The following is a 12,283-nucleotide window of genomic DNA, read 5'->3' as shown; positions in this document are numbered from 1 at the left end:
GTCTCACGAAACGATTCAACCATCCGGCCAAAGCTGAAGCGCTTGCTGAACGCCCATCTATCTTGCACTGGTGGCTGCGTTCATACTTGCGAACATTGCCGATCAAATATAGCGAATATCACGCATATCTGAGGCGTAACATCGATACGTACGTATAAGGTGATGTGTTCCATTTAAAGACTATTCATAGACTCGTAACTTTAAAGACCCTAGCGCTTCTTAGGTTGCGCTGAAAATGCGACGCCATGCACGAAAAAAAGCCGACAGAAGACATTTGCAGTGTGTCACGCAGATACGCCGCCAATTTCTACTATGCAATACTGATCTGACTCATAAATATTGATCCGCGGTTTGTTCTGCATTGTACTCGCTCTTTGTGAATACGTATCATTCGCGTAGTGTTTGCTGCACTGTCTTCAATGCGATCTACAGACGTTTAAATGCCGCTGGAAAAATCATATTTCAGTTGTGATTGAAAAATCAATCACAGTTGCGAACGTGCGAAATCGAAGACGGCATCATGATATAGCGAGATGTCGTATACAATGGGTTGTGTAGAAACGCGATTGAACAAGAGTTGGCTGAAGAGCCAGACTGTTTTGCTTGTGAAACCTATATAAAGACCAATAGGAGGCGGTTGATGGGGCCCGCAAATAATTCCCGCGACGTCCCTATCGACTCCTGGGTAGGACGGAAAGGGGCACTTTAGATGTGAGCTGCTTCTTTAGTTGGGGATAAAATGTGTTGAATCCCATCAGAATAAAGATGATGAAGGGATCGCTGAAAAAAAAACTGCTATCGCTTACCGATCACGCCTTCTCAAGCGCTGTTTTTTTTTGTAAGGCCTCCACAACCAACAAGAATGATGTAGATTGTATACATGAAGTGGTTATGCAAATGATGGTTTTTTTTTTAAAAATCATTCAATCCATCGAACTTGCTAGAATGAAAAACAAAAACTGCCATTTGATTTATAATCGAACGCCTCATATATGTTACACCTCATATATCCGACATGTTACGCCTCATGCGTGCGACATCCGACCAGCGGGAGTAGGCACTGCATATATACGAAACAGTTGAAATGAAAAACGAAGTTATGAAAAATTGGCAGATCCCTCCATGGTGGTTTGCGCCAAGACAATGAGGAACAACCAACCACGTGCTCTGAAAATCATTGATATGCGAAGCACGAATGAGGAAGGTTGATATGTCACTTTAAAATCAGCACAACGTTACGAGGTGGAGGTAAATGATGCCGTATAAGACTTCCGCGTCATGATTATCATGTTCGCGCCTGGCATTTTTGTTCGTCGTCCATTCACGTCACGCAATGTCAAATTTGGTGTATCTGAAGCTGGCGAAACGGCCGCGAGCACGCTATGAGTGTAGCATGTAGTGATGTTTTACATGACACGCATGTCATGATTGTCTTGTTTGCACGTTCCATTTACCTTCATCGTCTATTCACGTCACGTAACACCAAATTTGGCATATGTGAAGCTAGAGAAACGGCTGCGACCGCGCTATGAACGTAGCATGTCGTCATGTTTTACATAACATGCATATCCTGATTATCATGTTCGGACGCGTCGTTTACCTTCGTCGTCCATGCACGTCACGTAATAGCAGATTTGGTGCATGTGAAGCTAGCGAAAAGACCGCGAGCACATCATGAGCGTGGCGTGCAGTCATGTTCTTACATGACACGCATGCGATGATTTCCACATGAGGGCTTGTAAATTATGTTCGCCATGCAGTCACGTCGTACCATACTAGTTTTACGATATTACATGTGAACGAAACGACCGCATGAATAACAAGACCATGACATGTAAACCTCAACATTCATGACATACATGTCATGATTTTGATGCTATGACTATAGTCAGTTATGCCCATCATACAGTCATGTTACGCCATACTAAATGTGGTATATATCTCGTTATCCAAACGGCGAGAAGAGCTAAAAGTCGTAGGCAGCTAAATAGATAGATAGACAGATAGGGTCAAACTCGCCGAAGTTCGCTAAGAAATTCTTCGCATTAAGATATGAAAGATCCTGGTTTATAAACACCTATCGGAAATTACATCACAGTCCTTAAGCGCGTGGATGTACGGCTGCTTGTAATTTTTTTTATTAGAATGACGCCCCTTCCAGCTAAATCCATTATCAGACACGTGACCAGCGGCCGAGTAAGCACGTGCATTAAAGTCCTTGCGGCGAGGCATTGCATTGCAATCCGCCGCCAACGCTCGAACAAAGCAGAGCCTGTCGCCACACTTCTGAAAAAAAAGTATGTTCAAACGCCCCATCGGCCGGGAAGCTTTTTAACCTCGGGCTCGACATCTGACTAACGGGAGGTGAACGCAAGCTTCTTCACTTCACCCTTCTAGGTCGCATCTTCGCCGCGCGTAGGGGATACGACCGACGCTTCCGTCACAACAGCAAGTACACCGAGGGTTCCCTCTAGCCATAGGCCAACACTCCACGCAACATTCAGCTTCCATAGGCGCCTTCAGGGTCACTGGCAGCCATGGCGTACGTGGAACTGCTGTGCTCACACCTTTCGAGAGTGCCGCAACACGAAATGCGATGCTTGGACAACGACGGCTTCACCGACCTTCCAAAGCTCGCCGACAAGTCTCTACCAGAAGCAGTCAGCGCGGTTCGCGCCCATCTGGAACACATAACCACTCTGCGCGACCGTCTGGACTGCGCGGCCCACTTATTCACCTGTATGGCCGGCCTTGGCGTCATAGGGTCCTGGGTTCTCTATCGCGCTGACCGTAGGGAGGACCCCACTGATATCGTCAGCGACATCCTGAAAAAAATGCGGCAGAGACGCGTCCACGGCGTGTTCGCCAAGGCGACGGAAAACGTCTGTTGCACCTGCCTGCTCGTCCCCGAAGAAGAGAGAGGCAGGGACTTCAGGCCTTACTTGTTCGTCGACTGGTACACAAAGCCCTGCGTAGCCATACACGAAACTCCCAACATACATTCGCCCTTACTCGAAACCGTCCTCCGACAGACGTTGGGAAATCCGCCACGAAGCTACCGCGTCGGCGTTTATCGAGACCTGAGGTCGCTGTACGCTGGCGTCCTCCAATTGTTCCCGTGATGCAGCTGCCCACTCTCTCCCATGCCGTCCGTGGGCAACGCGGTAAACTGTCCCTCCTTTTCGGCCACCGACTTTATACCGTAAGTTATTTTTGCGGGCTATTCTCTTTCTATGTATGGCGTAGTTGCTCTGTCGAGAGAATTTAAGCCCGTAATCCGTGTAGCCAACGTCACGAACAGGTCTTCTTTCGCGAATAGTAATTGAGTAGATGTGGCTGAACACGCTTATTTTAATTATACCGTTATTGATGTAGCGTTCCTTGGACAATCCTGAATTTAGCGTATAATTATCAAGCACGAAAAATTATGTGATGCGGATTCCTTGGTGCATACACTTCTGCTTAATTGAACGTAACGCTCAAAACAAAATGCTCATTGAACAGTCATTGCTAAATATCTCTGCTGAACGTGGTTCCGCGGCCATTAACGTCGGGACACACAGCGATGCTTGCAAGCCCGACATGTCTTTATCTGCGCCCTTGAATTTAACACTGCTAATTTCCGTAACGTCGATTACCAGTAGCGATTTGCTTGGATTCATAACTGCCGTAGCCGGTTTAGTGCGTTATCCACCGTGAATAACTATTTCGTTTCTGAAACGATTCTTCATTGGTTGTCTCTCTTTCCAGCATCAAGACGATGTCATTTGACGGACCAAAATTTTTCATGAACTGTGCAGTTTGCCGAAACCACTTGACGAGTTCCAAATAACCACGCATCCCCATTGGAGACTGCAGCAACGAAAATCTTGACAAGTACCCCACCTGTTAATGCTGTAGTGACAGCTGTGTTGAACAGTATTTTACTCAATGTTTCATTTTTAACCTGAATTTCCACTTTTAGTTTCATGCATTAAATTTCTTGCTGCGCTCCTCTTCGAGAGCCCGTTTTGTGTGTCTGCGAGCACCGCCTGGAAGAGGGCATTATCCTAAGCCTACCGTTCCCCATCAGTTGTCACCTGCGTAGTAGAACATCTTAATCTTAGCTTATTGACGAGGCCTCGACAGAATGGCTTAATGCTCTCTATGTACATGTTCCTTCATAACTGTGACGAAGGCGATGAGAAAGGGACTTCGCACTTCGTGTCTAATGAAACATGTCGGGTCTTATGCAAGCCGACACATCCTGCTATCGACAAGTCGAATAAAGGAACTTTTATATGCACCCATGCTTTTTGGTACATTTGCTTCGCACCTGTGTCTCTTGTGGCCAACCAAATTCAAGCATTGTTGATATTTCTACTCTTCAACATACGCCTTCAACCCCCCCGAACATGCGCGTCATTCCTCAACAAGTTTCACGACGCTTCGCAGTTTCCTAGCTCGGGTGACAGCGCAAGGTCTACGAAGTTGCATCTGTTCTAGCAGGACAGCCGAAACATCACATGCCGTGAACAGTGGGCCTTGCAAACAGTGGAACGCCACGAATTATTTTCTTTTGAAATAAATAAACGTTTTTAGTGCGCAGAGCGTTTCAGAAAGAAGTCACATGGGACAAAGCGCACACTTGCAACCACTTTATTGCACAGATGGCGGCCGTATATATAACGCCAAGAGGGCGATAAGAACCACAAAAACGAAAAAATGATGGCGCATGTGCCAGAACATCCTAATATACGAATCTCGAAGATACGTTTTAACTGACAAGATACTTGTACTAATTGTCCGAATGGGGCACTTACACACTCGGTTACTGCCTTGCGAATCAAAAACGCTTCATTTCCCGTGCCCTATTGTCAATCTTGCCATCACTTCGCATTCATCAAGCATCAGGGTGCACTAACCATGGGCACAGTCACAGTCGCCATCCAGGTGGCTGCTCACTGATCTGCGCTTGAGATCCGCGTACTCCTTAAGGAGATAGATAGTTCAGACATGCGGCGCCCCATCTGACCGATGTAGTATCGGCCACATGATAAAGCAAATCGATATACAACACATACATTACATTCTACGAACATTTTTGCAAGTTTCTTATAATACCCTATTCCTGAAGATTCTTCGTTTTTCTTAAGTTTGTATAGAAACCCTGGATGGTTTTTGCTGTGAAGACAACCTTCATCCTAGTTTTTTTCCCCAAATAATTCTTTTTAGGCAGTGTGAACGTTTGTGCATATAAAGTATAGCAGAAACTTTCGAGTTTGGCTGTTCCTGAATTGTGTGCTTCATAATCTTTCCCTGCTTTATTTAATTCAGAAGTGACTCTTCTGTGCCTGAGAGCAATTGACAAGGAAAGCCTGCTTTTTTACGTTAATATGGCTGCCGAAGCTGCTCTCAACCTGGTGATGACAGGACCTTGACACCGATGCCATCTCGCGTGCTTTCGCAATTCCTCGCTCAACAAGCTTGGAATGCGCTCAACTAAAATGTATCAGGGCTTTCTGGTTCTGGCAGAAACATAAGCTCTAGATCTAAAAACCTAAGTTTGTTATTCTTGGGGAACTCCGCCGTCAGCATGCAGATTAGTTATGTTATCAGAAATGATGCTCAACTCTCATCGGTGTCCTGCCGTGTGTCACACTGTTTCGCACTATAGATGACTAAGAAATCATTAGCGTAGAGGAATACCTTAACGGTATTTGTCTCGGCAAGCCTCGCAGTATGCGTTTGTCATAACGAGCTAATAAAATACCACTGAGTACTGGAGCTAAAGATGACCCAGTGCGCATGCCCTGTATTTGAGTGTATCATTTGTCGTTTCTTGTGATGAACGTCGACAGCGAATAAAAGTTCAGAAGTTCAAAAAAGCTGTCTACGTTAGTTCCACAATGCCTACAAAAAATTCTTCCCACCACAGCGTTGGATGCAGACTTCGCCTCCTCGCACAAAATGTCCTGAGGTAGGGAATAAAATAAGTCTTCAACGTCTACCGAAAACGCACAAGCACTTTGAGGGCACTCATCCCCTAGAAAGTTTAAAACGTCCTGAGGATTTCTTACGAGGAACGTATCTTCAATGGTCAAGGCATTTGCAGATGTCGTCCGACAAGTTTCTGCCTAGAGTCATAATTCGAAACAGACATAACTCCTTGTGGGTTTGGCCGTGAAGGAGATAGAGAGGCTGGCCCTTTCGCACGTCCTCCCGGACAGGGCCAACCTAATGAGCCCCCCGCTTGGTTCATACAGCCTCTCACCTTCTTGTTCTGCTTTTGCCGGAGTTACTTTCCGCAGTTCTCTGAAGTTCCCTTATCAAGCCGCTGCCACCTTTTCTTCGTACAGTGGTTCGGGAACCAGGGCGAATCCTCCTTCCTCGTCAGACTGGAGCAAATTGATGTCCGCTTTTTTAGGAGCAGACACGACATGCCGAATTCCTGAAGTTTCTTCTCTCGCGGGTTCCTTGGGCAGACGCTTGACTCCTTGTTGGATGCAGCTCTCCGTTTCATCAGCCCCAGTTCTCCCAAAGGCTTGTCCGACAAGACTGACCAACTCAGTTTTATCAAGCCTTGGGTGGACGCAGTTCTTAGGACCGAGTTCCAGAAGGCCATCTTTGGGTATCCTCTTATTTCCAAGGAGGAAAACGTTTTACCCCGAAGCGGGTGCTTTCGGTTTTTCTCCTTGGTAGCCTTATCCCCGCGGAACGCCAATGGAACTCGGCTGTTTGCGAGGAATTGCACAGATCCTACTGAAACACTTTCTTGGCTTTGTCCATTTGTCTCACGCATGCGCACTGACGGGACAAGGAAGACTTCGCTCGCTTTAGCAGCAGTCGTTTCAACGCGAATTCCTTGAATCAAAGAGGTTACCGCAGTCATTGATGTGTCTGGTAGTAGCCTTCGCGTACACTGGTGCGCTGCTTGCGTTAACTGCGCTTCTCACTCAGCTCGGAGGCCACGCAGAAAGGAACGCGTGGTTCAGATCTGCTCCGCCAGGTGCCGCAACGGTCCCGACAGATCGCAATCTTTCAATGAACTTCGTCCGGTACATTTCATCTTCATTTACCAGCGCACTGTTGGTACATGGCCACGTGGTGCGCCACATTCCGATCGAAGTATTCGCCTCGCTCGAAGCCGATATCACCGCCAAGAGTGTTGCCGAGAACTTCGTGTACTTCACTGGAATACCCCTCTAGTGGTTTGTGGAGTGCAACACACGGAGACGAAGTCTAGATTGTGAAGCAGTACACGTCGTGGGCCCGTAGTCGGGCTGTCGTTTTTCGGAACCAACGAACACGCGGGAACCTTCTTTGGTTATAGCGAGCGAGTCGGTGGCGACGTACTTCGCATCCATCTCCAGCAAGAAGCGGTCCAAAAGTACGTCCTGCACCGCACACTCAGCGTCGGCGACGTGATATTATAGAATCCAGGGACCGATCACCGTCTCGAACATAAAGACAAGTATAAATCGCGCAAACGCACTGCAGACGCACCTTTATGTCCCACATTACAGCGATACTCGCGCGAATTGTGGAGATAGCGTCCGGAACGGACATTGCGGTGATATTCAAGATAAAAACAGAACTGCCACCGTTCTACCAGTACAGTTAATCCGCTTGGACGCTGGATATAGCGCTGAGCAGAGCGTGTCCAAATCTACCACAGTTATCAGAAATAACGGAAAAGTACGTAGAAGAAAAGTTCGACTTCTGAGTAGGATTAGGATTAGAATTAGGATGTTGTAGGTAGCCGGCGGATCTACCCTTCCGAAATTCGCAGGTAATTGCCCTATCCTATTATTTGCTAATTGTAGCTAATGTCCTTTTGTTCGTTTCTTTTTTTAACTAAGCAAGGGCAGGATTTGAAACGGTCGCGCGTAGCTCGACGTAAGCCGAACTGTTGAACCAGACGTAAATATTATTTATTTTGCAGCGAAATTTGTTATGAGATGATATACTAGACTGAAGACATTATCCAAAAAATCCAAAGAATGAGAAATCAAAAACAAAAAACAAACATGAAAATATTTACTATTACATTAACGATAACTTGATTTTCGGAGCCGACCTGGCAGCTGAGTTTGACAAACACAATTAATTTAGGATGTACGTCTCATATTTATTCACAAATTAGAAACTACGTCTCAACGTTTTTTTTTTCGAGAATCCGTAAAAGTGGGCACTATGTTGAAGTACGTTTAGTGGCTTGAATGAAATTGCACACCGGTCGTATCGAATACATCTCTGTGGGAATGTCCCTAAACGGAGACACAAAAATTTAGCAGAGTTTATCTGGTTAAACTTAAACCTAGCTTCGCAAACAAAATAGCTAGTAGTCTTTTCCTAATTACTACCTAGTTACGACATGATAGAAAATAATGTTCAATAGATACCGATTCTTCGCTGAACAAACGAAGGCAGGAAAGCCATCTCGCACTTGGAGTGATTTTGTCGTCTTCTCTTCCTCGTATTCTTGTGGCACATATTAGTGCGTCACGCCACCGTCAAATAACGGATAATCGAGCGCCATTGAAACAAGAGCGGTGTACGTTGTCGTATTATAACTACATAAAAAAAAAGGACGTCAGCCATTGTCACTCGATCAAAGAAGCTTGACAGTGAAGCTAGAACGATGGTGAGTTTCGCTTCGGTACAAAAAGCATCATCATCACCGCATTTTCATTTCACTAAAAGAAAAGCACAATTATCATCATCTCGAGAATCGGCATTCACACTGAGCCGCGTTCACACTGAGCATTCCGGCCGCCGAAAGTGCTCCGAATCCGGTTCGGCGGCGGCAAGATCCGCCGAAAGAGCCTCTCCGCGCTGATCGTTCTCGGACCAGTTTTTGCGGCGTCTGCCGCCGAATCGGTCACCGCGGACCAATAGGAGCGCTAGTCAAGGAATTTTGAAAAATGGTGGCCAAGCCCTACTCACTTGTTATGCTGCAGTGTACGTAACTGAATGTTGAAACCAACTGGAGTTTAACCTACTCTCTGCCTACTTCGCCTCCGTATTTCGTGAAAGAGGTGACCGAGCTTGCTGTTGGCGTGACCGAGCTTGTTGCGGTCTTGCAGAGCAGAATGAACCCACCAACGCCACTTGCGTCAGTGGTTTTTCTGCTCTTCGTGAATTACAAGACAGCCACTTGCCGGCAAAGTAAGCAGTCCTGTCTTTTCTTGCTTCTTGCGTACGAGAATCGTCGAAGTATACACCACCGGATGGCGTAGTAGCGTTTGCGAGCCGCGACAACAACCGGGTGACAGCGCATCCATCCCGCGTTCGGCCCGTAGTAGATGGCATATTCGGCGGCGCGGGGCGCGTCCAGTGCGAACGACGCTGTGTTTCGGCGGCAGGGGAATTTCGGTCGCTGTAGAAAGCGGATGTTTCAGTGTGAACTAGTTCACCCGACCTGCACCACGGACGACAGTGGCACGGCGAAGACACAACTACTTCAAAAAATAATAATAAACAAACAAAAGGAAAGAAAGCACACGGACGCAGTCCAAGTACCACCTCTTCGCATCTTTCCATCCAATATTCATCATATACAAGTACCGCCATCCAGCGTGCATTTCAAGTACTAAACGAAAGGTGGTTTCTACGACGACGACGACGACACGGAACATACGAACCGACGGCGTAAGGAGTTTCGCCTCTAAAAAAAAATCGTGGTCGGTGATTCATGGATACACAAAATTAAAAGATAATTGAACATGCTGAAACTTACCGTGCAATCCTTAGGCAGACGCTGTAGACTCTAAACGGCTGCACTTTGTGAAAGAAAAAAAAAGCGCGCTTAAGAACGAATGCGTGGTGGAAGCCATCGCTTTTACAGAAAGGAGAAAATACACCGTCGCGACAGCGGCCGGCCGCGGCTACCCACGGCTTGCGCAATACTACCGCGCGCCCACCTGTGTTCTTGCGCGTCATGGCTGTAGAGCAGCGCCGCCGCACAACTTCCGAACAAGTATGTAGTGCGTTTAAAATTTTAATGCTGCCACAACGAAATCGCTGTGGTACGGACTGTTGTAAATTGTAGAATGTCACCACCGTGACCAAGTGCCAATCCTGTGAACGGCACTATTTATTAGGCCTTTTCACAAAACTCTGGTTGGAGACGGCTTGGGAGCCGTTTAAGGCGCGCAAGAGAAAGCGCCAGCCACGGTACCTCTGCGGCTGCTGTTTTGTCGGCCGGACATGTAAATGGTATTCTCTAACAGTGTACGGACGGCACAACTCTCTGAACCGGCAATCTAGGTGGTAAATCTCCGCGGCCGAAGAGGATAGTATTGCCCCAAGACACCACCGACTCCTCAGAGGTGGAACCCTTCGTCTGCGTACTCTTCTGTTATTCCCGATGGCTGCCGTAGACTTGGACAGGTTGTGCTCGACGCTATCCAGCGTCCAAGCGGGCAAACTGTATTGCCTGGACGGTGACATTTCTCTTCTCATCCCGAAGATCACCAGAATGTCCGTTCCCGAAGCCATCGCCGCAATCCGCTCGAGCATCGCTCTCATGTCGGACGTGAAGGAGCGTCTGGAGTGCATTTGCGCGATTTATACCTGTCTTATGTCCAACAGGGCGATCGGTCCCTGGATTCTCTATCACGCCCCCGACGTCCAGGAGGCACTTTTGGACCGTTTCTTGCTGACGATGGATGCGAAGCACGTCCCCACCGACTCGCTGGCCATAACCGAAGAACGAATTCACGCGTGCTCGTTGGTTCCGGAGAGCGAAAGCCCGACTACGGGCCACGACGTGTACTGCTTCACATTCTGGACTTCGTCTCCGTGCGTCGCACTCTACAAACCACGAGAGGGGTATTCCGGCGAAGTGCATAACGTTCTCGGCAACACTCTCGGCGGCGATCCTAAGGACTTTGAGCGAGGCGAATACCTCGACCAGGATGTGGCGCACAACGTGGCCATGAGCTTGGCTCCGTCGAGCCGAGCTTCGTAGGACGTCGGAGAACGGTGATCTTTGCTTGGTTTCCCGCAGACACCTTTTGTACCGGCCGACACTGACTTACTGCACGGTAAGAAAAAAAAAATCCGCGTATCAGCGCGTTTTGCTGCAAGTGCAATCGGAAAACGATAGCCTTCTGTGTGGAGGCGCTGTGTGAGATATGGACAAGTAGGAGTAATGCCGACAAAGAGGACGTCGTACAGAACCTGGAGCTTTTGGCAAATGGCTGAACCTTGTAGTCCACAGGGTGCGTTTTCGTGCAGAGCGTCACTTTTTCATCGCACCGTAAGAAACACGTAATTCGTGTAAGGTGTAGAAAACTTAGGTTTTTTAGAATTAGGTAATTGTGTATTCCCAAGTCAAGAAACACACCACCTAATACTTGCGTATTGAGACTACTTGCGTAACATTTTTTTTTTCATCGTCAATGTTCACAAGTATGAACACTGACACCAGATAAAGATGACTGGGTCATAAAGAAGTGCTAAAACTGTGGCTGAATTGAGTGGCAAACAGACACAGACCGAAATTTCTGCGTTCGAGTATCCCAACAAAGACTGTCGTCGTTAAAAAAAAATCGTGCTGTCTCTTGAGCACTTGCCTAAGATGGCGGAAACGGCGTGAGCCAATCTCTTTTCGCTCCGTTGCATTGGTCTCTCCTGAAACCTTTCAACAACATACGTGGTGTCCAATGCCTCAGGTTTGACAGGATTTGAAAGCTTTCTGTCCCTAAGGTGGCCTTGTAGTGGGACCACTTTTTGGCAAACCAACGATGTCATTTGGTGAGGTCGTCCCGTGACGTCACAAGTTCTAGCCATCGGTGATGTCTTCCACTTACGATTATGCCCACATCATTTGTGTCAATGCCGCTGACAGTCAGCTCTCGCATTTGACGAGGCATGTAATACTTTCTCCTTAACAAAAACATTGGTGAGATCTGGAAAACGTGTGATCTATTCGTCCAGGTTGTGGGGATGCTGACACCCCCTGTAATGTGGTTTGCGCCGCGTGGCGCACGTGTCTCGCCCCAAAACCGCATTTCGGGTTACAACAACCGGGCGATAGATGGCGTTGTGCACCACTATCGTCATCTTCATCATAGGGTATCGCCGGCAGTGACTCCTGTCTAGGGTGGCTAGAATTCTAGCCACCCTACCCTGGCGGAAGCAAGCCTTGGTGGCGGGCGAGACTTGAGTCTCTTTTACGCGTGCCTGATGCCGCGAACGGTTGTCTCTACCGTGGTTCCCCGGTGCTCGGCACCCCGGGCTGCGCGCCGGGGGACCCTTGTGGTAAGTCGAGCGTTGGCGACGCCGCCTTGGGTGT

At 47.7% G+C, this 12,283-nt stretch overlaps 1 protein-coding gene across 1 annotated transcript; it reads left to right on the top strand.

Annotated features, from left to right (window-relative positions):
• Positions 1-2,256: 2,256 nt before the first annotated feature.
• On the top strand, positions 2,257-4,285 carry LOC142768569 (uncharacterized). The gene is made up of 2 exons (XM_075870563.1): positions 2,257-3,202; positions 3,751-4,285. The coding sequence occupies exon 1, from the start codon at positions 2,538-2,540 to the stop codon at positions 3,120-3,122; it is 585 nt and encodes a 194-aa protein (XP_075726678.1). The 5' UTR covers positions 2,257-2,537; the 3' UTR covers positions 3,123-3,202; positions 3,751-4,285.
• Positions 4,286-12,283: the final 7,998 nt, after the last annotated feature.

Source organism: Rhipicephalus microplus, chromosome 8, assembly GCF_043290135.1.
Source record: "Rhipicephalus microplus isolate Deutch F79 chromosome 8, USDA_Rmic, whole genome shotgun sequence".
Classification (NCBI taxonomy): Eukaryota; Metazoa; Arthropoda; class Arachnida; order Ixodida; family Ixodidae; genus Rhipicephalus; species Rhipicephalus microplus.
The sequence above is the reverse complement of the archived record's forward strand: the minus strand, read 5'-3'. Positions and strand labels throughout refer to the sequence as shown.